Source organism: Megascapheus bottae, chromosome 10, assembly GCF_031878675.1.
Source record: "Megascapheus bottae isolate mThoBot1 chromosome 10, mThoBot2.hap1, whole genome shotgun sequence".
Lineage (NCBI taxonomy): Eukaryota > Metazoa > Chordata > Mammalia > Rodentia > Geomyidae > Megascapheus > Megascapheus bottae.
In genome coordinates, this window is record NC_143518.1 from 8,815,299 (window position 1) to 8,838,862 (window position 23,564).

A 23,564-nucleotide genomic window follows, 5' to 3' on the forward strand; every position below is an offset into this window, starting at 1 on the left:
AAAAGAATTATACTCTGAACTCTCTAGTTTCATATCTAGAATACATAAAATCTCATATAGAGGAAAAGTCACTCTACCTCCTTTCTCCTACTCATGGTAGATTGTGCCAGATGTCCTGTTCAGCCATTGTGCTTTGCACAGTAGATCAAGTTGACTCAAGTAGTACTTCACTCATTGCAAAATAAAGGATTGATTTTATATCCAAGTACTACACTTTATTAGTCACAATTTCCAAGCCATGCTAAGGTTGCAGAGTAATAAACATGGAGGTATTACATCATTGCAAAACCTTCCATGAGGCTCTGTATAATCTAGGAGGTCCTAGAATATCTACAGCACCCTAGTATTTCTTGTTTAAGAATTCACAATTCATAATTGAGGGGGCCGGGAGTTTGGCCTAGTGGTAGCGTGCTTGCGTAGCATGCATGAAGACCCGGGTTTGATTCCTCGGTAACCCACATACATAGCAAAACAATAAAAAGCCGGAAGTGGTGCTGAGGCTCAAGTGGTAGAGTGCTAGCCTTGAGAAAGTTGAAAGACAATGCTCAAGCCCTGAGCTGAAGCCCAGGACTGGCAAAAAAAAAAAAAAAAAAAAGAAATCACAATTGGGAGACGGGTAGAAGATGGCGGCGGTTCAGTGTACTGAGCTCCTGCCAAGATTCATGTACTGGCAGTTCAGGAGACAGTCTTCTACCAGAAATTGATCCTAAGTAAGCTTTAGGACCACAGAGAACTCAGGCAGAGAGGAATAAAAGGCAGAATACCGGCGTGAGAAAAGAGCATGGAGCCCTGCCAGCCGTGAAGTGGCCAGGGAGACAAAGGCTCTTCTGAATCAGAGCAGAGACAGCACGTCCCCACATCGTAGACCCACCGGCTGCAGACAGAGCCACACAGAGCCTGCGTGAGCCCAGAGCCGACACCCAGCTGTGCACCGACCTGCCAGCTTCATGGAACCGGACAATCCAGCAATTTGTGAGTAGCTCCGAGGAGAAGTTTCCACTTCTGCTCGTGGATTGGCATTGGGAGGGAGCCCCTCCCCCTTCAGCTGAGAGCAGTGCCATCCTGACTGCTGGTAAAGACCTGGCCAAAGCAATCGGAGCCTGAGAGGTGTTCCTGACAACGATATCTTTCTAACTGGCAAAGGATTTCCCAGAGATCCCTTAGCCGGAAATCGGGCCCTAGTGCTGCTGAAGTCCGTCCCCTGTGCCACCCGCAGACTTGGTAAACAAAGCCACCCATGGATCTTTCAGCTTTGTTTTACCAAACAAGCAATCTCATCGGAAAAACCACAAAGCCGAATCACAAGAGAAAAAGACTTTGTGAAGTGTTTAGATGCCGAACTTAATGGAGACACAAGTTTCCTATCCTGCCCCCCAAAAAAAACTGAAGAATACCTTTTTTTTCTTTTTTTCCTTCTACCCCATTTCATTTGCATTTTTAGATGTTCTTATTTTTCTCTTTGCCATTTAACCTACAGCTTTTTTTCTAATATTATGATTCATTCCTTTTTTTTTCTTTTTTTCTTCTTTTCTCCACTCTTTTCTGGCAATCCTGCTGTCACTGTGGTCGTTCCTAGAAACACAGTGACAGCTCTGGATACAGTCTGAATAAAAACAATATCCATATTGATACAGTCACCTGCTTTTTAAACACCTGGATCTCAACCCTAGTATCTCTTGGGTAAGAACTCAGAACAGTGAGGAATCTCCCCCTACCTTTTCTTTTCTTTTCTTTCTTTTTTTTGTTGTGGGTTTTTTTTGTGTGTGTGTGTGTGTTCTGTTTTCTTTTCTTTTGTTGTTGGTTTGTTTCTTTTTTTTCTTTTTAAAATTTGTATCATTGAAATCTCTTACATCTACCTCCCTCTTTTCTCTATATATTCTTCTTATTACTCTTCTTATTTTCATAAGTTTTTGCCGGGGCCAACCGGCAGCAAACCAGGGTTCGCAGATTGGGGTTCCTGAAATAGGGGGCAAGGACTAGGAAGAAATAGAAGAGAGACAGACACACCGGGTCCGGGATGTCCGCAGTCCAGGTAAAGACTGCCGCGTTTATTTTTCACTCCCCCTTCTTCCCTCCTCCTGACCCCGGGAACCTCCAGGTGTTACATTCATATGGTAAATCTCAGGTCATTTACATAGAATAGGGCCAGAAAATAATAAGACAATAAAGCCATTGTCTGATGCAAGTCAAGGTACAGTTTGATTCCACTCTGGCTCCCAACAAGTTTTATCTAAGTTCAACTAAACTTTCTAATCGAATACTCTACCTGTCTATCACCTTAGGTCAGTTATCCTTACACGATTTCTTTTCTTCATTACTGTAACATTCTTACACTCCTGTATTATTCTTTTCCTACCTACCTTGTAGTCTTTCATATTATTTTTCTATCTCTGGTCCTCTGTTCACCCTTCAACTCCTATAATGCATGGATCTACATTTGATGGTTGTTGAGCAATGCTGTGTATCTAGGTGTTCAGTTATACTCTAGGTCCAGAGGGACTTAAATACAATAGAGATTGGTTTGAGGGGCTTATTGTTTTGGTCATACATTGGTCATCTGTGATTGTATTAGATTTGTATGTAAGTGTACAAAAAGAATGAGAGAGTGTTATTACCAATCTAAAAGAGTTAATATCTATTGTCAGCCAACTAAAAAGGTCTAGGTTGGTTATATCTGAAAAAATTATAATCTTGTTTAGTATTCATCTTGCTCCCATCCTCAAATGGGCAGAACAAGAAACTCAAGAAAAATATCAAATCAAGGAATAACATCTCCCACCCAACATAAACAGCCAATGGAACAGTCAGTGGCAAATGTAGAGGAGAGCCTCCCAAGTGCTATACAAATGCAATTGATAAACATCATTAATGAAAAATGTGAAAATATAAATAAAGAGATAAGGGGCGAAGCCACAGATAAACAAGAGGAAACCATTAACAAGGTGATATGTGACAAAGGGGAAGCCACAAAGGAGGCCATAATAAAGGTTTGTCAAAGAAAAATGGATGAATTCATAGAATCCACAAACAAAAAGGTGACTGAACTTCAACTAATGTCCAAAGAGAATAAAGCTGCTGAGCTAACCACTCAAATGGAAATCAAGGAGCTAAAGAAATCCATACATAACATAAAACAAGAGATTCAAGGCATCAAATATGAGCAATTAGAAGCAGGGGAGATGAAGAATAGAGTAGATAGCTTTGATAGCAGATTAGACAATGCAGAAGAGAGAATTTCTGGGGTTGAAGATAATTTAGTTGTTATAGAAAAAGAACAGAAAATGAGTCAATTCAAATCTAGGAAATATGAGAAAATGCTACAGGAGGTCCAAGATACAATTAGGAAGCCTAATTTAAGGCTAATTGGTATTGAGGAGGGTCTAGAGAAAGAGGTCAATGGTATTGGAAATATACTTCAGGGAATCATCTCAGAGAACTTCCCAAATATCCAGAAGGGCAGGTCCATCCAGATACAAGAAGCTTTTAGAACCCCAAACAGACCTGACCAGAAAAGGACATCCCACCGCCACATTATAATCCGAACTGGATCTATAGAGGCCAAAGATAGGATCCTAAAAGCAGTCAGGTACAAGAGAACAATCACCTATAAAGGCAAATCAATCAGAATAACCCCAGATTACTCAGCAGAGACCATGCAAGCAAGAAGAGATTGGAACGATATATACCATGCCCTGAAGTCACTTAACTACCAACCAAGAATACTGTACCTAGCTAAGCTCTCATTCATAACTGAGGGAACAATAAAAACATTCCATTCCAAGGAAAAGCTTCAACATTATGTAGCAACAAAACCAACATTACAGAAAATTCTCAAAGATGTTCTACACATGGAAAACCAACACAAATGTAATACAGAGAAAGACATGGCACCTAAAACTCATAATATCTAAGTATCACAAATACTGTAAAAGACACAGGCCCTAATGAAAGCTTGTAAAAATGGAAGGAACTAATAAATATTTCTCAATCCTGACTCTCAATATCAATGGACTTAACTCTCCAATTAAACAGCATCGATTATTTAGTTGGATCAAAAGCAAGATCCATTGTTCTGCTATCTGCAAGAGATACATCTTACCCAAAAAACAAACATTTTTTTGAAAATGAGAGGTTGGAATAAACTCTATCAAGCTAACGGCCCTCATAAACAGGCTGGAGTTGCCATCCTTCTATCAGATAAATTAGACTTCAATCTAAAATTAGTGAGAAAAGACAAAGAAGGTTACTATATACTCCTAAAGGGATCTTTCCTCCAGGAGGACATAACCATCCTAAATATCTACACACCGAATCCCAGAGCTCCGAACTTCATCAAGCAAACTTTACTTTCACTGAAACCATACATAGATCAAAACACAGTGATTGCTGGTGACTTTAACACACCATCTCACCTTTGGACAGATCAATAATGCAAAAACTCAACAGAGAAACCTTAGAATTGAACATTTATATAAACCAACTAGATCTAACAGAAATTTGCAGATTATCCCACCCAGAAACAACACAATATACGTTTTTCTTAGCAACACATGGAACATTTTCCAAAATAGACCATATTTTAGGCCATAAAACAAACCTGGACAGATTCAGAAACACTGAAATTATTCCCTGCACTCCCTCAGACCACAAGGGCATCAAATTGGAATGGAACACAAAACTCCACCAACAAAAACCCAACAAAAACCCTGTAACTCATGGAGATTGAACAACACATTGTTGATTCACCAATGGGTCATCGAAGAGATCAGAACAGAAATCCAACCGTTTATGAAATTTAACAAAAAGGAGCACACAAAATACCAACTCCTTTGGGACACGGCAAAGGCAGTACTCAGAGGAAAATTTATAGCTCTGAGTGCCTCCAATAACAATTTGGAAAAATTGCAAACCAACAGTTTAATGTGTCACCTTAAGCTCCTGGAAAAAGAGCAACAAACCAACCCTAATCCCACTTGAAGGAAGCAAATTATTAAAATCAAAGCAGAATTAAATGAATTGGAATCCAAAAAACTATAGAAAGAAACAACAAAACAAGGAGTTGGTTCTTTGAAAGAATTAACAAAATTGACAAACCCTTAGCAAATCTTACCAAAAAAAGAAGGGAGCATACCAAAAGAAACAAAATCATATGACCAGAAATGTTGAGCATTTCTTCATGTGTCTATAGGCCATTTTTGTTTCTTCTTCCGAGAAGACTCTCTTTAAGTCTTTGATTCCACCTCACTCCAGTTAGAATGGCCAGGATCAGGAAAACGAATGACAACAGATGCTGGAGGGGATGTGGCCAGGAGGGATCACTACTACACTGTTGGTGGGAGTGCAAACTCGTTCAACCACTATGGAAAGCAGTGGCAGTGTGGCAGTGCCACAAAAGGCTAAACATAGAACTCCCCTATGACCCAGCAATTCCACTACTTGGCATTTACCCAACCATCCAGAAACAAGGACATACTAAATCCACTAGCACAACAATGTTCATTGCAGCACTATTTACCATAGCAAAGATATGGAACCAACCTAGATGTCCCTCAGTTGATGAGTGGATCAACAAGTTGTGGTATTTGTACAAAATGGAATTCTATGCTGCTGTCAGAAAGAATGACATCGCCCCATTTGTTAGGAAAGGAAAGACTTAGAAAAAATCATATTAAGTGAAGTAAGCCAGACTCAAAGGAACTTAGGCTCAATGGTTTCCCTCATTCGTCATAATCAGTAGAAACCTTGGCCTCTACTAGCAGAGATCTGCAATAGAGCAAAATCTTGATACATAAGGCCATATAATGTGAAGCTAATTGAAAGGACGTCCAGGATACTGAAACAAAAGCCATATAGTGAATGATTGTTGTCCTTAATGTACTATGTTGTCTCTCATCTCCTTTGCTGTCCCTTGGTTATCTCATATTGGTATAGTATCTCACTTTGTTATCTGATATATTGAATTTATTTGTATTTGGATATTTGAAATTTGATAGGGAAGGGGGGAAAACAAAGATGGGTGGGGGGTGTGGGGGGGGAGGGAAATGGGTACCAAGACATGTGAAAGGATATCAATGTATGTGAATTAATGCACCTTCTATCTGGCAAACATCATGTAACCCTTTTACTAATTACAATAAAAAAATAGAAAAAAAGAAACAAAATCATAGACGAAAATGGTAATATCATGAGAGAAATTGCCAAGATCCAGAGTATCATGAGGGAATAATTCTCAAACCTTTACACCAACAAATTTGAGAATCTAGAAGAAACGGATGAATTCCTAGCCAATATTAACATACCCACACTGAACCAAGAAGAACTAACTCAACTCAACAGGCCTATTTCAAGCACTGAAATAGAAATGGCAATAAGAGAACTTCCACCTAAGAAAAGCCCAGGGCCAGATGGGTTCACAGCTGAATTCTATAAGGTCTTCAAAGCAGAGCTCACACCAATACTCCTCAAGCTCTTCAACGAAATTGAAAATGAAGGCTCTTTGCCAAACTCATTCTGTGAAGCCAGTATAACCCTCATCCCCAAACCAGACAGAGATTCATCAAAAAAAGAGAACTGTAGACCTATTTCTTTGATGAACATTGATGCAAAACTTCTCAAAAAAAACACTGGTCAACCGACTACAAAAACTCATCAAAAAACTTATACACTATGATCAAACAGGTTTCATCATAGGGAGGCAAAGCTGGTTCAAGATACGCAAATCAATTAATATAATTCAACACATCAACAGGAACAGGGACAAAAATCACATGATTGTCTCAATAGATGAGGAAAAGGCATTTGACAAGATCCAACACCCCTTTATGTTAAAAGCTCTGGAGAAACTAGGAATCCATGGAACATTCCTCAATATAATAAAGGCTGTGTATGACAAACCCAGAGCTAGTATTATACTTAACGGCGAAAAGCTAAAGCCATTCTCTCTAAAATTAGGAATGAGACAAGGATGCCAACTCTCTCCACTCCTCTTTAACATAGTTTAAGAATTCCTACCCAGTGCAATAAGGCAAGAAGCAAACATAAAGGTGATCCAAACAGGGAAAGAGGAAGTAAAACTTTACCTCTTTGCAGATGACATGATCCTGTATTTAAAGAATCCTATAGACTCAACTCCCAAGATCCTTGAGCTGATTAGAAACTTTGGAAGGGTAGCAGGGTATAAAATTAACCCTCAAAAATCAACTTCCTTCCTCTATGCCAACAGTGAGAGGAATGAGTCAACAATCAGAAAAGTAACTCCTTTTGCAATCGCCTCAAAGAAAATAAAGTTCCTAGGAATTATCTTAACTAAGAGTGTAAAGGACCTTTTTGATGAAAACTTTAACACCCTGAAAAAGGAAATTAAAGCAGAACTGGGGAAATGGAAAATCCTCCCATGCTCCTGGATTGGAAGAATCAACATCGTGAAAATTGCAATCTTGCCAAGGGCTATCAAATTCAGCACAATACCTATCAATATCCCAATGTCATTCTTTAAAGAAATAGAAGAGGCAATCCAAAATTTCATATGGAATAATAAAAGACCCCATATAGCAAAAACACTTCTTAGCAGAAAGAACAGCAGAGGAGGAATTTCAAAACCAAACTTTAGACTCTATTACAGAGCTATAATTATCAAAACAGTTTGGTAATGGCACAAGAACAGGCCTGAAGACCAATGGAATACAACTGAACACCCAGAGTTTAAACCATAGACCTATGGCCAACTAATCTTTGAGAAGGGAGCCAAAAAAATAAAATGCAAGAAAGACAGCCTCTTCAACAAGTGGTGCTGGCAGAACTGGTTAAGCACCTGCAGAAAACTAAAGTTGGATCCTTCTTTGTCACCCTTTACTAGAATTATCTCCAAATGTATCAAAGACCTCGAGGTAAAAGCCGACAGTCTGAAAACTTTACAAGAAGGAATAGGAGACACACTAGGCCTCCTTGGCACAGGTCAAAATTTTCTCAATAAGGACCATCGCCTAGCTATTGTGAATAGTGCAGAGTTGAACATAGCTAAGCAGGTGTCCTTATCACAACTTGGGTTATGATGTTCAGGGTAGATGCCCAGAAGTGGTATGGCGGGTTCATAGAGAAGGTCAGTTTTCAGGTCTTTAAGAAACCTCCACACTGCTTTCCAGAGTGGCTGAACTAGTTTACAATCCCACCAGCAGTGCAGTAGGGTTCCTTTTTCTCCACAACACCTCCAGCAAATGTCATTGTCTGAGTTCAAAATCTTGGTAATTCTTATTGGGGTATGGTGGTATCTTAGGGTTGTTTTTATTTGCATTCCTTTACGACCATGGATGATGAGCATTTTTCCATATGCTTTTCTGCCATTTTAACCTCTTCTTTTCATAAGTCTCCCTTAGTTCTCTTGCCCATTTAGCGATTGGTTTGTTGGGTTTCGGGGAGATTAGTTTCTTGAGTTCCATGTAGATACTAGATATTAAGCATTTGTCTGAAGTGTTATTGGTTGGCTGTCTTTTTACTTTAGTAGGTATGCTCTTATCTGTGCAGAAAGTTTTTATTTTTAGGTAGTCCCATTTATCCAGTGTCTCTTCAATCTGTTGTGATCCTGGGATTCTGTTCAGGAAGTTTTTGCTTGCGCCTATGAGTTCCAGTGTCTCTCCAACTCTATCATGTAGCAGTTTCACGGTTTCAAGTCTGATATTGAGGTCTTTGATCCATTTTAAGTTAATGCTTGTGCATGGCGAAAGGCTAGGGTCAATTTTTAGTTTTCTGCATGTGACTGCCCAGTTTTGCCAGCACCAATAATTGAATAGGCTGTGTTTGTTCCATTGTATATCCTTGGCTCCTTTGTCAAATACAAGTTCACTATAGGTATGCGGTTCTATTTCTAGACCTTCTGTTCTGTTCCATTGATCTTCTCATCTATTTTTGTGCCAATACCATGCAGTTTTTGTTACTATGGCTCTATAGTAGAGTTTGAAGCCTGATATTGTAATACTACCAGCATTGCTCTTTTTGCCTAGAATTGTTTTGGCTATTCTAGGTCTTTTCTTGTTCCATATGAACCTGTGGATTATACTCTCTATTTCAGTAAAGAATGTCTTTGGGATTTTGATGGGGATTGCATTGAATTTGTATATCAATTTTGGCAGTATGGCCATTTTCACTAAATTGGTTCTTCCTACCCATGAGCATGGGGTGTCTTTCCATTTCCTTGTGTCCTCTTTAATTTCTTTCTTTAGGCTCTTATAGTTTTCATTAAGTAATTCCTTTACCTCTTTGGTTAAGTTAATTCCTAAGTATTTTATTCTTTTGGGGGCTATTGTGAATGGGATCATTTTCTTGACGCGGCCTTCTGTTTGCATACTGTTGTATCTTGCAAAGTGGCAAGATACAAAATTAACCTTCAAAAGTCAGTAGACTTCTTGTATATCAACAGTATGCAAACAGAAGGCCGCGTCAAGAAAATGATCCCATTCACAATAGCCCCCAAAAGAATAAAATACTTAGGAATTAACTTAACCAAAGAGGTAAAGGAATTACTTAATGAAAACTATAAGAGCCTAAAGAAAGAAATTAAAGAGGACACAAGGAAATGGAAAGACACCCCATGCTCATGGGTAGGAAGAACCAATTTAGTGAAAATGGCCATACTGCCAAAATTGATATACAAATTCAATGCAATCCCCATCAAAATCCCAAAGACATTCTTTACTGAAATAGAGAGTATAATCCACAGGTTCATATGGAACAAGAAAAGACCTAGAATAGCCAAAACAATTCTAGGCAAAAAGAGCAATGCTGGTAGTATTACAATATCAGGCTTCAAACTCTACTATAGAGCCATAGTAACAAAAACTGCATGGTATTGGCACAAAAATAGATGAGAAGATCAATGGAACAGAACAGAAGGTCTAGAAATAGAACCGCATACCTATAGTGAACTTGTATTTGACAAAGGAGCCAAGGATATACAATGGAACAAACACAGCCTATTCAATTATTGGTGCTGGCAAAACTGGGCAGTCACATGCAGAAAACTAAAAATTGACCCTAGCCTTTCGCCATGCACAAGCATTAACTTAAAATGGATCAAAGACCTCAATATCAGACTTGAAACCGTGAAACTGCTACATGATAGAGTTGGAGAGACACTGGAACTCATAGGCGCAAGCATAGACTTCCTGAACAGAATCCCAGGGTCACAACAGATTGGAGAGAGACTCGATAAAAGATAAAAAGTTTCTGCACAGATAAAAGCATAGTCGCAAAAGTAGAGAGACAGCCTACCAACTGGGAAAAGTTATTTAGCAATAACACATCTTACAAATGCTTTAATATCCAGTATCTACATGTAACTCAAGAAACTAATCTCCACGAAACCCAACAAACCATTCACTAAATGGGCAAGGGAACTAAAGAGAGACTCATGAAATAAAGAGGGTGAACTGTCAGAAAAGCATATGATAAAATGCTAATCATTCGTGGTCATAAAGGAAACGCAAATAAAAACAACCCTAAGACACCACTTTACCCCAACAAGAATGGCCAAGATTTTGAACTCAGACAATGACAGCTGCTGGTGGGGTTGTGGAGAAAAAGGAACCCTACTACACTGCTGGTGGGAGTGTAAACTTGTTCAGCCACTTTGGAAAGCAGTGTGGAGGTTTCTTAAAGAACTGAAAACTGACCTTCTCTATGATCCTTCTAGGCATCTGCCCTGAACATCATAATCCAAGATATGATAAAGACACCTGCTCAGCTATGTTTATCTCTGCACTATTCACAATAGGCAGGCAATGGAAACAACCCAGATGCCCTACTGCAGATGAATGGATACAGAAAATGCCTATTCTACATAGCCAACAGAGAAGAAAAAAATATCGGCATTTGCAGGGAAGTTGATGAATGTAGAGAAAATCATGTTGAGTGAGACAAGTCAAGACCAAAGAAACAAAAGGCTTATGGTATCCTTAATATGTGGCTCTTAGACCCAAACAGTACAAGAGCGAGTACTCAATATTTGCGTACCCAATGCTATGGATATGGTATTGGAAATATAAACATAACTACATAGATGTAAGAACCTATGACTCTATAGATATAATGGTTTATTTTATAAATTAATATGTATCTATGATATACAAACCCTTATACTAATTTTGATTATGTTCTAAAAAGTAAGTGCCAGTGATTGTATATAAAGATTCTCTTCTTGAACACTTGTTTGTTAAACATGTTATTTGAAATGTGATGTAAAATCAATGTTAATACATTCTTTAATAAAAAATATTGACTAAAATAAATTAAGAAACCTGGGACATAAAAAAATTATATAGGACCCTAGTCATTAACTAACAGAAGCCAAGTAGGCTATGCATAAGAGTAGTTGACAAAGTCTTAATAGCTATGGCCAGATGATCATATAAAATAATATTCTAGGAGCTCAACTCCAAGAAAAGGATTCAAGAGAGATTCTTTAGTTGCTATGTCATTGTTCTAATTTTTTTCCTTTGGTCTTTTTCTTTCTTTGTATTTGAGAGGTTGAGGGAGAACACATGAAAAGTGGAACAAGGATAAAAAAATACAACAGTGAAACTCATTAGACAATATGTGGAAGAAGAACTGGATATCTTATGAGTAGACACAGGAGGGAAAGAAAGGGAAAGAGCAATGGAAGGGGACATTTCATTCCAAAAGAATTGTACTGATTGTACCTGAATCTTGTAAGAGTAACCCCTCTGTATGGCAACTATACATATACAATAAAAAAAGAAAAGAAAAAATCTTTTTCACAATTTAAATAATTGAGCATTGCAGATATAGTATCAACAATAAAAATGTAGTAGTAACATAAAGAGTAAATTATTAGATATTTTGAGTTTAGTCATGTGATTAAAAACTATTTTATTTTAAAGAATTTATTAAGAATTATTTTATACTTACATAATATCAATAATTACATTTAAGCAATGAATAATTGATTCTTTTATAACATGTGCAATGACTATTATTGAGAATAAACAAATGAAAATTTATATATCAGTGAAACTATAATGTTACTCCATGTACATAATATTAATATGTCATTTTAATTCCAAGTTTGTATACGTGCTTCAGGTTCATCTAAAATTAAATAACAATTAATTGCCTGGGAATAACATGAGTAGTTTTGTAGAGGACAACCATCAAGTGATACTGAATTTTATAAAATATAACTAATTTGAAAGAAAAGTACTTAAACCAGATTACAGTATGGAGCTAGGAATGTAGCTTAGTGGTAGAGTGTTTGCCTAGCATGCACAAAGCCCTGGTTTTAATTCCTCAGTAGCACATAAACAGAAAAAGCTGTAGATAAAGGGATAGATTGCTAGCCTTGAGCAAAAGAAGCTCAGGGACAGTGCTCAGACACTGAGTTCAAGTGCCAAGACTGCAAAATACATACACACATACATACATACATAAAAAAAACAGGCTACGTTTATACTTTTAGAGTCACACAACAAACTGTAATTCAAACATAATTTAAACATATGATTGGGAAAGACTGAACATGAATAACATCGGTAACAATCCAGAAGAGAAAATGCAAAGAAACATTCATAAACCTGATAGCATTTCACTGATTGTGATCACAGCATTTAGTGATAAAGAGGAATACAGGACACTGAAGAAGGGAAAACAGAATGCTGTAGAGTGAACTGAGAATAGGGATTACACAATAAATGTTATCAGAAGACTAGGAAGGAGAAACTGTATTTCAGAAGAAATTTAATGCATAAAGCTAGGAAAATATATCATAAGAAATAGAGAATAGAAGACCAAAAGGGTTGTACGAGATGAGTAATTCTCTGTATATGAAATATTTCTCTTTCTAGAGGTGACAGAAATAGGGAGTAATTGATAACTCTCTGAAATAATAATTCTCTGATCACACATACAAGGTTTAAGACCAAACAAAGTCACTTTAAATATTGCATTCTGTAACATGCTCAGCAACATAACAACTTTCTGAGGGCTCCTTTTACCTCTATGTTTCTCAGGCTGTAGATCATGGGGTTTAACATTGGAGTAATTATCCCATACAAAAGGGAGATGAGTCTGTCTCTGGCAGAAGAATGTTTACTGGAGGAAGGGCGGATGTAGGTAAAGATGACAGTACCATAGAACAAAGAAACCACAATGAGGTGGGAACCACATGTGGAGAAGGCTTTGCGTTTCCCCTCTGCTGACTGAATCTTCAGGATGGTGGAAATTATGTACATATAGGAGACCAAGGTGGTTAAGAAAGCAGTGGTTGCAAAGATACCTCCTACCATGAAAACTAGCATTTCTGCCATGTAAGTAGAAGAACAAGACAGAGCCACCACTGATGGAATATCACAGTAGTACTGGCTAACTTGATTAGACCTGCAAAAAGACAGGGTGAAGGTCATCGTTGTGTGGAGAAGGGAGTGAAGAAATCCAGCTGTCCATGTCCCAGTCATCAACTGCACACACCGAACATGGGTCATGATGAGAGTGTAACGAAGGGGAAAACATATGGCCACATACCGATCATAAGCCATGACAGCCAGCAGAAAGACCTCAGTCCCAGCTAGGGCCGCCAGGAAATAAAGCTGTAAAGCACACCCAACAAAAGAAATGCTGTGATCTTCTGTCAAGAGGTTCTGGAGCATCTTGGGAACTGTAGCAGATGGACAAAATATGTCTAACAGGGACAAATTTGCCAAGAGGAAATACATGGGGTTGTGAAGCTTTTTCTCTATGCCAATGGCCAGGAGAATGGCCCCATTACCCGCCAAGGTGACCTGGTAGATGATGACAAATGTCAGGAAGAGAGGGTACCGCATTTCAGGGAGGTCAGAGAGTCTAAGGAGAATAAACTGAGTCACTGTTGTAAGGTTGTAGAGGTCCATCTCTTCTTTCCACCACACTCTGCCTGTACTGAGCTAAGCCAACAAGCACATGTTATAACATAGAATACAAGAAATTAGGTTAACTAACTTTACTTGAGGACGTGACTTCCTACAACTTCCATTTAAAACAGCTGCTTTACCTATGAAATTTTTAAGTGTGTTCACCCATCCTTGTCATAAAGAAGCCCTCTGAGTAACTAGAAGCAGTGGAAAGTTTACCTGGGAATCATTGTCCAGCATTTAACAGTATTGGATTTTTAGCAGTGGAAGTTGATGGTGGATTTCTCATATGCAGATAGGCACTCACTACATTCTGGTGGTGCCATCTTTTTGTATACCTATTGGACTGTTTCAATTCTTTATACTTCTGGTGCATATAGTCTAATAATTTTCTGATTCTGTATTTTGTACACTTGCATAATACCTTTGTTTTAACACAAAGAAAATACACAGATTAATTATAGGCTACATGTGCGTATGTACTTGGAGATATAAATTACGAAATACCCATAGTTAATGCACACATAAGAATTTAAGCATTTAAGGACAGGAATGTAAGAGTGTAATTTCTTCTTTTCAAGTGTCTCTGTTTTTAAACAGTATATAAGCAATGCTTCTTCCTTATCATTTCTTGCTGGTAGTATGATTTCAAACTTTGGGCCTCATGTTTGTTTGGCTTATTTGTTAAATTGTCTATCACTTGGAAACAACAAAATACTTTCCTTTCATGTACCTAATGATAGAAAACTATAGAATAAATAAATGACTGTGATGAAACACTGTTGTCAGACTGGGAGTTTGGTCTAGTGGCAAAGAGCTTGCATAGCATACACAAAGTCCCAGGTTTGATCCATAGTACCATATACATAGTAAAAGCTGAAAATCATTGAAAAAGACTTATGGCATTAAGATGTCATATACATCATACCTTGTGGAGAGTTTTTTTTATTAACAATTGTTTCTATCTCTTATTTAACAAGCATAAATTCATCAAGTATTTGTTGTGACTTATTTTGAATTATGAGTGGAATTTTATCAACAATATATTTTTGAGCAAAAAATTCCATTACTTGCCTTAAAAAGTAGCAGTAGTTCACAGACGGTTCATAGAATCTCGTAGGAAACATATTCTTTTCCATGCTTTATGTGGTCACTGACATAGACATATAATTATCATCTTTCAGGTTGTGTGGCTAGCATTAACTTCCCACTGGAAATCACCTAGAAACTTTATTATCTCCAACTTACTAGTTTGCATATAGTCAAAGCCAAATGAAATTCACATGAAGTTTTCTGCTCAGAAGGTAGCTACCTCAAGTTTCAGCTGTATAAGGAAAATGATATTTGCTGATTAGGCAAAAAATGTTTCATACACATACCTGAAAACTTAATATAATTAAATTTTTTTTCTACTTAAAGTATCACTATTTGAAGAAATATTGCACTGAGTTTTCCTTTAAATAGATTATGTTTACCACAAAGCAAATCAGGAAGAAGAAAGCAAGATGATTCAGTACACACCTCACTTCAGTCTGGTCAAAGCAAACACCACTTGTATGTAGGTCTTACATTAGGTTTTTATTTATAATTCATATTTTACTCACTTGTCCCTTAGGAAATATGATAATGAATATTCTAGAGTAACTATTTCCTTCTTCATAAATCCAGTCCTAACAACTGAAATTCATTGATAACCAAACTATGTAAGTTTAAAGTAGCGCAAAATTAGATGAGTGCCATTTTTGTTTCATCTAATAGCCTAGAGTAAGGCTTATAATATTTTACTGAACATGTGGACAAAAAGTAAGAAATAAATTGGAGGTAATAATTAACATACTTCTATAATTGCAGTAATAATTCATCCAAAGTATGATTATGCCACCACATTTTTATAAATTCTCATTGCCATGATAAAATGGCAAATGTGAAAAGATTTCTATTCAATATCTCACAGCTACTTTCAAGACAATATCCATTTCTCATAAAGAAATATGTTGATGAGCACTTTAGATCAAAAGTGAGTACAAATTAAAACTCATTTGAATTTGGAATTCCTAACTCAATTTTGTAGTATATATACAAATTAGTAGTACAAGAATCACTGTCTAGAATTTTCTTACATAGAATCCAATTGAACAAAATATAAGTAACACTTTTACTTTTATTTTTCCATAATTTTTCATAAAAAATGGAAAATTTGAAGCACAAGCATTAAATTTAATTCGGGAAAGGTATGTTGATTTATTCTATCTATACCTATGAACTTGCTCAAGTTCTCCCTTAATGTAGAAAGAGTATGGACAACTCAAAGGCCACTAAATGATTTTAAAATTATTTATCAACATGTAGTCATAACAAAATAATTAGATAGATGTTATGTGTCTATATTTGATTTTGGTGACCTCTACATTTTTAGTAGTGTAAATGAGGAGTAGAAAGTGATGGGTTTTACTACAGTATTCCCAGTCCAGGCACATAATATACTTTGATGGCATTCATTCACACTTTTGTTCTGTCTTATCTCCTCCAACTTTTCCATTTCTTTTCCCAATTGTAGAGAGTTCCATTATGACAATATGTGCATAAATGTGCTCCACTCATTTCTATTTCTCCTCTCACACTTCTTTATGGCTCCCTTCATAAAAATCCCAGATTACATACCATTTCCTCAACTTTCTGGAGTCCTACATTGCATAAGTAAGAAAACACGCGAAAAGTTTGTAGTTCTAAGTATAGCAGATTTCTTTTAACTTGATGAACTCCAATTGCATTTTTCTTCAAATGAGATAATTTTATGTTTCATTATAGTTATTCTTCCCTTTATATATAACACATTACTTTGTACATTCTTTTGTTGATTGGCAGCTGAACTGACTCCTTGAAATAATGATTATGAGCAGTGGTGCAATTTTTATGACTTCTAAATTGAAGATACATGTGTAGTTATCACTATTGTATGTGAACTTACATACATTCTCTTGGATGTGTGCCAAGAATTGATACAGCAAAATGTTTGCTTTATAGAATATCTCTTGAGAGGAAAAAGTGTGATAGACAGAATACTTAGTACATAGGCTCTGGTTTGATCCTCAGCATGACAAAGAAAAAATGCATATTTGCCACTGATAATTTGGAATTTTATATCTCTCAAGCATTTATATTGAAATTTCTTAGAAGTAGTGCTGTGGCTCAAGGTGAAGGGCAATAGCTTTGAGCTGAAGTGCTCAGAGACAATGCCCTGGCCCAAAGTTCAAGGCCCACGACTGACCAAAAAATAATTTCTTATGAGTATATGTAAATCTCATTGGCATTGGACTTACTCCCTTCAGGCTAGGAAATAGGTTTTAAGTGCTTGTAATAAAATGTGATATCAGTATGTGTCCCATCACTAGCCCTCAGATCCATCCTTTTTCTTATGAAATTGGTTTGATTATTATATTACTTATAGATCGTGGTATCTTTGCATCAAATCGCATCTCTCAAAAGGACAGTTAAGAAAAGGTAGAGAAGTCACCTGACTTCACCACTAAAGCAGTGCAGATATACACTGCCCGCTGAAAGCCGCAGACATGGTCCGTTCAACTTCTCTTCAGTGAGGCATGACCCAGATTCCCAGGAACCCAATTGAGAAGTGGAGCTCAACTGCCCATACGTGCCCACCAGGGCAGTGGAATCACCCACCGGTCTGCCGTCAGTCCATTTTCACCGTTGCATCAACATATCTGAGGTAGTACATTGTAAAGAAAATCAGCCATGTGTGAGAAGCATTGGACCTATCATCTGGCAAATGTAACTGTAACCCCTCTATACATCACCCCACAATAAAAATAAAATTAAATTAAACAAAAGAAAATCAAGCTATTAAATTCAGACTTCTCAAGGTGAAAAGTCCAGACTACCCTGATGCCAGCTAAGGTGCCACATCTCATGATGGAGGACATCAGGGGTGAAGTGAGTGGAAAGAAGCTTCCCAGAGAAGGCAGAAATTTGAGGATGGGGAGAGGTCAATCTGGCTCATTTCTAGTAGCCCTTGCCAGAGAACTAACCAGAATCCTGTTTTCATGTGTAAAAATTTAAAAAGCATCAAGAGTATAGAACACATTATAATCTCTGATTCTAAATTTCCACTTTCTGGTTTTTAAGTTGTTGTTCTTATCTTTTGTTACTTTTTTGATGGGAATAGTAGTATAAAGTCATCACTATGGGCTGGGAGTTTGGCCTAGTGATAGAGGGCTTGTGTAGTATGCACGAAGACCCAGGTTTGATTCCTCAGTACCACATATACAGAAAAATGCCAGAAATAGTGCTGTTGCTCAAGTGGTAGAGCTCTAGCCTTGGGAAAGCTCAGGCTGTGAGTTCAAGCTCCAGGACTGGCAAAAAGAAAAAAGAAAAAGAAAAGATTATATTAGTGAGATTATACCATTTGGGATGTGGGTGTACTCCACTTGGTAATTATAAGAAGGGAAAAGTTTGACTTTTTGACTCCTGTTTTAAAATTTGCAGAAGAATGTGACCTTGGATTTGGATATCATCATCAACTATTATATTTAAAAGAAGAAGTTTCAACTTTAAAAATCTGAAAAAGGGGCCAGGAATTTGGCCTAATGGTAGAGTGCTTGCCTAGAATGCACTAGAAGACCCAGGTTGGATTCCTTGGAACCACATACATAGAAAAAAACTGGAAGTGGTGCTGTGGCTCAAGTGGTAGAGCTCTAGTCTTGAGAAAGTCCAAGGACAATGCTCAGGCCCAGAACTCAAGCCCCACAACTGGCAATTTTTTTTTAAATATGCAAAAGGAAATTAAAGCAGAACTTAGGAATTGGAAAAATTTTCATGGTTCTGTATTGGAAGAATTAACCTCATTAAAATGGCAATCCTGCCAAGGGCTATCTACAAATTCAATGCAACACCCATCAATATCCCTATGTCATTCTTTAAGGAAATAGAGGAAGCCATCCAAAAATTCATATGGAATAATAAAAGACCCTGTACAGCAAAATCAGTCCTTAGTGGAAAGAGCTTCCTGATGAATTTAACTGTAACCCCTCCATAATTATTCCAACAATGAAAAAATTTGATTATAAAAATAGAAAATTGTACCAATCTTATCAGTCAGTAGTCCACCTTAATTGCCTCTGAGGAGGCTTTCATCCGATGCCACTGAACTGGGGATTTAAATTTTATCCTAGAAATTTTTGGAAATCACAAACATTGGGAACTTAAAATTATTCCATGGCTTTTAACTGGTATATGATTGGTTGGAGAACTGTAAAAGTGGAATATATAGGTGTATGCTATTGCTAATTGCTAACTAATCTAAATAATTTACCATAGAGTAGATAGGAAAAGTGAAGCCATTTCTTGCTTGTTTTCATGAGGGATGCCACTATGTTAAACAGAAAATGAAAATGTCAATGTGTATGACATTTAATTTTCCCTTTAACTGTTGTTTGTACTTCAATATGTCAATCAGGAGATACTCATTCTGAAGACTCCACTAAGCCTCCATTCAGTATGACTATAACCTGTGGAGACATTATCTAGACTGCAATATAAGTAGATCTGCTCTTCGAAAAGTGATGCACATTCATTGTTAGAGGTCATGTATCCAGATCGCTGTGACTATGTTCTGAAAGCATTAGTGCACATCATTAGAACACTGATTGAGCATTATCTGAAAAACGTTTAGTCCAAGACGATTCAGGAGGCAAAAACCCCAACCAGAGAGACTGGTTCCAGTTTGTACATATAGTTATCTATGTAGTAGATTTAGACAAATGAAAGTTGTTTGAAATGTAACTTACCTGACTCAAATTCTCAATCCATTTCCTGTGAAGAATAGGTCTCATTTCCAGAATTCATAGCACTCTTTAACAAGTTACTCATGTATCAACAGTCATTTTTACTTGCTAGTCTCTATGAAAAGTGTTGTGCACTCCACAAAATGTATTGCAAGGTGATCATGGTTTAACGACATTTTAGGCATAGTTAGCACAGAACATTATCACAGAAACAAACCAAACTGAATAGATGCAGGGAGTAGCTAAAATGGTTGCTTAGTAAGCAAAAGAATTTGACTTAAATCCTAACTATCAAAAAAGAAGAGAATAAATGAAGGAATCAAAATAAAACAAAATTTGAAGTTCCAGTAGAACCTCTATAAATAGTATAATTTTACAAGGTCATTTAAATCGCAAATATGCATGCATTCCCTAGCTCTATCTAAAATTTTTTAATAAGTAATTATCCTACATTATAATGACTAGTGGAAGAACGTTCTGAAGCATCTCAATTGGTTCAACTGACTTTTGTCATAGATCATTGATGCCTAGGCCAAGTATCTAAAAACTACTTAAAACCAAATTTCAGAGTCACAGGTGTGCATGATAAATATTAATTTGATGCAGATTGCACATGAATAAAATCTATAACAATATAGAAAAAAGATATATTCAATAATAATATATAAACATTTCACTAGCTGTGTGGTCACATCCTTTAGTGAAAACAGAAATGACTATAGGACACAGAAGGAGATGCAGAATGCCACAGAGGGAATAGAGAATCTGAAATGCAAACAATGAACATATAGTAAGCCTCACCACCAGACTGGAAACTGGGAACTGTATGGCAAAAGTAATTGGGATACATAGAGCTAGGAGAATCTATGATAGATAGTAGAGAAGAGAAGCCCAAAACTGGTGCATTAGATAAGTAATTACATAGGAAATACTTCTCTTTCTAGAGGTGAAAGAGGGAGTAAATGATAACACTCTGAACTATTAACTGTCATCACACATGCAATGAAAAGTGCTGAGATTTATGACAATGCAAAATCAGTTTCAATATTGCATTCTGTAAGCATGTTTAGCAATGTAACAACTTTCTGAGAGCTCCTTTCTGTGTTTCTCAGGCTGTAAATGACAGGATTTAGCATTGGAGTGATTACTCCATACAGCATGGAAATGAGTCTGTCTCTGGCTAGGGCTTTTTCACTGGAAGAGCGGCGCATGTATGTAAAGATGGCAGTGCCATAGAACAAACAGACCATAGTGAAGTAGGAGGCACATGTGGAGAAGGCTTTGCGCTTCCCTTCTGCTGACCGGATCTTTAGGATGATGGAGATGATGTACATATAGGAGATCAAGGTAGTCAAGAAGGCACTAGTCCCAAAGATACCGCCTATCACTAGAGCAAGTAATTCTGCCACATAAGTAGACGTGCAGGACAGGGCCACAATTTGTGGGATATCACAGTAGTACTGGTTAACTCGATTAGACTTGCAGGAAGACAGGCTGAAGGTGGCCATTGTGTGGATGACAGAATTGAGAAATCCTGCTGCCCAGGTTCCAGATACCAGCTGTGCACAGCAAATGTTTGTTATGATGAGGGTGTAATGAAGGGGGACGCATATGGCCACATACCGGTCACAAGCCATGACAGCGAGAAGGAAGACTTCAGTCCCCATTAGTGCCACCAAAAAATACAATTGTAAAGCACAACCAACAAAGGAAATGCTGTGGTCTTCGGTCAAGAGGATATTTAGCATCTTAGGAACAGTAGTTGTTGAAAAGAACATTTCTAAGAGAGACGAATTTGCTGAAAAGTAATCATGGGAGTGTGAAGAGTTTTCTCTATGCCAATGGCCAGGAAGATGGCCCCGTTACCCGCTAGGGTGATCTGATAGATGAGAGCAAAGGAGACAAAGAGAGAGTACTGCACCTAGGGGAGATCAGAAAGTCCTACAAGGACGGACCCCCTCCCATGGTGAGACTGTAGGTGTCTATCACTTCTCCACAAGTCTTTCTAGGGGATAATAAATAAATAGAGGTAAGGGGATTAATCAAGGAGGCTAGTGTTAAAATACTTCTTGAAAATTGTTGACCTGTGCTAGTCTTTTACTTAAAATTTTTATTTAAATTTTTATTTTATTGTCTTGGTGAAGTGTAGATTGTGTACTGCTACATTTGTAAGGTAGTGACTACATTACTTCTCAAACATTGTTATCCCTTCCTGTTTCCCCCCCCCAACACTTCCTTCCCTTTATCCCCTTCCAAGTTGTAAAATTCATTTCCAACATATTGTTTGGTGACTATTGCCATCACATTTGTTCACCCTTTGGCCTTTCTTTTTTCATCTTGTTGTTCTCCTATCCCTCCATAATTCTAATAAACAAATAAATGTATATATAATGTAGCAGATAGCAAAACTAGATACAGTAACAACCGGGGATTAACCATAAGGGAAAAAAAGTAGAAAGAAATAACTTCACAAGTACATTAAAAACAACAACCAAAATAAAAACCTCTTGTTTCCATATCATGGAGTTTATTATACTAATAATCATCATATATGATCATATACACATAGATATTTAAATATTGTGATCCTTCACTATGAAAATAATACTTATTTTATTACTACAAATGAGGGATCTATGGGGTTTGTTTTCCTTTGGGTCTGGCGTACTTCACTTAATATGATTTTTTTTCCAGGCTTAGGTGGCAGAAATACTTGTTTTAGTGATAGGTAGTGTCTTTGGGACTAGTATCTTCTTTTTTTTTAATTTAACTTAATTTTATTTTTTATTGTCAGGGTAATGTATAGAGGAGTTACAGTTACATTTGCCAGGTAGTAAATGCATTACTTCTCACACACTGATACCCCTTTTCATGTTTTTGTCCCCACTTCTCTCCCCCTGCCCTCTCCCAGTCATCTTGTTTTCCCTCTTCCCTTTCCTATTTCAAATAAACAAATAAAGGTATATACAATATACCAGGTAACACAGTCAGATTCAGTAACAATATGAGATTAAGCAAAGGGCAACAAAGGAGAAGAGAAATAACATAGTACATTAAGAAGAACAATCACACATGATAAAGCTCTTCTTTCCATAGCCTAGAGATCCTTTCATTTAGTCTCATCCTATATGATCTTATGTACCTAGGTTTTGACCTACTACTATTGCCTTCTTGACCACCTTGGTACATCATCTCTACCACCCTGAAGATCCGGTCAGCAGAAGGGAAGTGCACAGCCTTCTCCACATGTGCCTCCCCTCTCACCATGGTCTGTTTTATGGCACTGCCATCTTTACATACATGTGCTGCTCTTACAGTCAGAACACCCTAGCGAGAGACACATTCATTTCCATGTTGTATGGAGTAATCACTCCAATGTTAAATCCTATCATCTACAGCCTGGCTTCTAAATTATTGAAAAAACAATCCTTTCAAGATTGAAGAAATAATTAAATTGATACTTTATTTGATAACTATATATACATATACATATTAATGTGGAGCCATATTATATGTCTGTTAAAAGAAATAATAGTATGTCCTGAGAAGAAAATCCAAAGGAAAAAAATTAGAAAAACATTTTTCCAATATTTCTGGAAATTATAAATAATATATTTATATATTAATGTATCTGGAGTATAATAGCCTTGATCAAACATGAACATATAAATTGATGTAGGAAAGAAATTGGGAAAATGAACACATAACTCCACAAGTAAAGATTTAGAAAGGTAGCATTCATTCTTTTTTCTTTTCTATCTTTCTTTGTTTTAAATCAGTCATGGAGCTTAAACTCTGGGCCTAGTCACTGTTCCTGACCTCTTCAGCTCAAAACTAGTGTTCTACCACTTGAGCCACACCACTTCTCATC

General features: G+C 37.0%; 1 protein-coding gene and 1 pseudogene across 1 annotated transcript; both read right to left on the reverse strand.

The window, feature by feature from the left end:
• Positions 1 to 12,965: 12,965 nt before the first annotated feature.
• Positions 12,966 to 13,892, reverse strand: LOC150057448 (olfactory receptor 5V1-like). Its single transcript, XM_090340013.1, has one exon. The coding sequence runs from the start codon at positions 13,890 to 13,892 to the stop codon at positions 12,966 to 12,968; it is 927 nt and encodes a 308-aa protein (XP_090196139.1).
• A 6,867-nt stretch (positions 13,893 to 20,759) lies between these two features.
• LOC150057449 (olfactory receptor 5V1-like) lies at positions 20,760 to 22,960 on the reverse strand (annotated as a pseudogene).
• Positions 22,961 to 23,564: the final 604 nt, after the last annotated feature.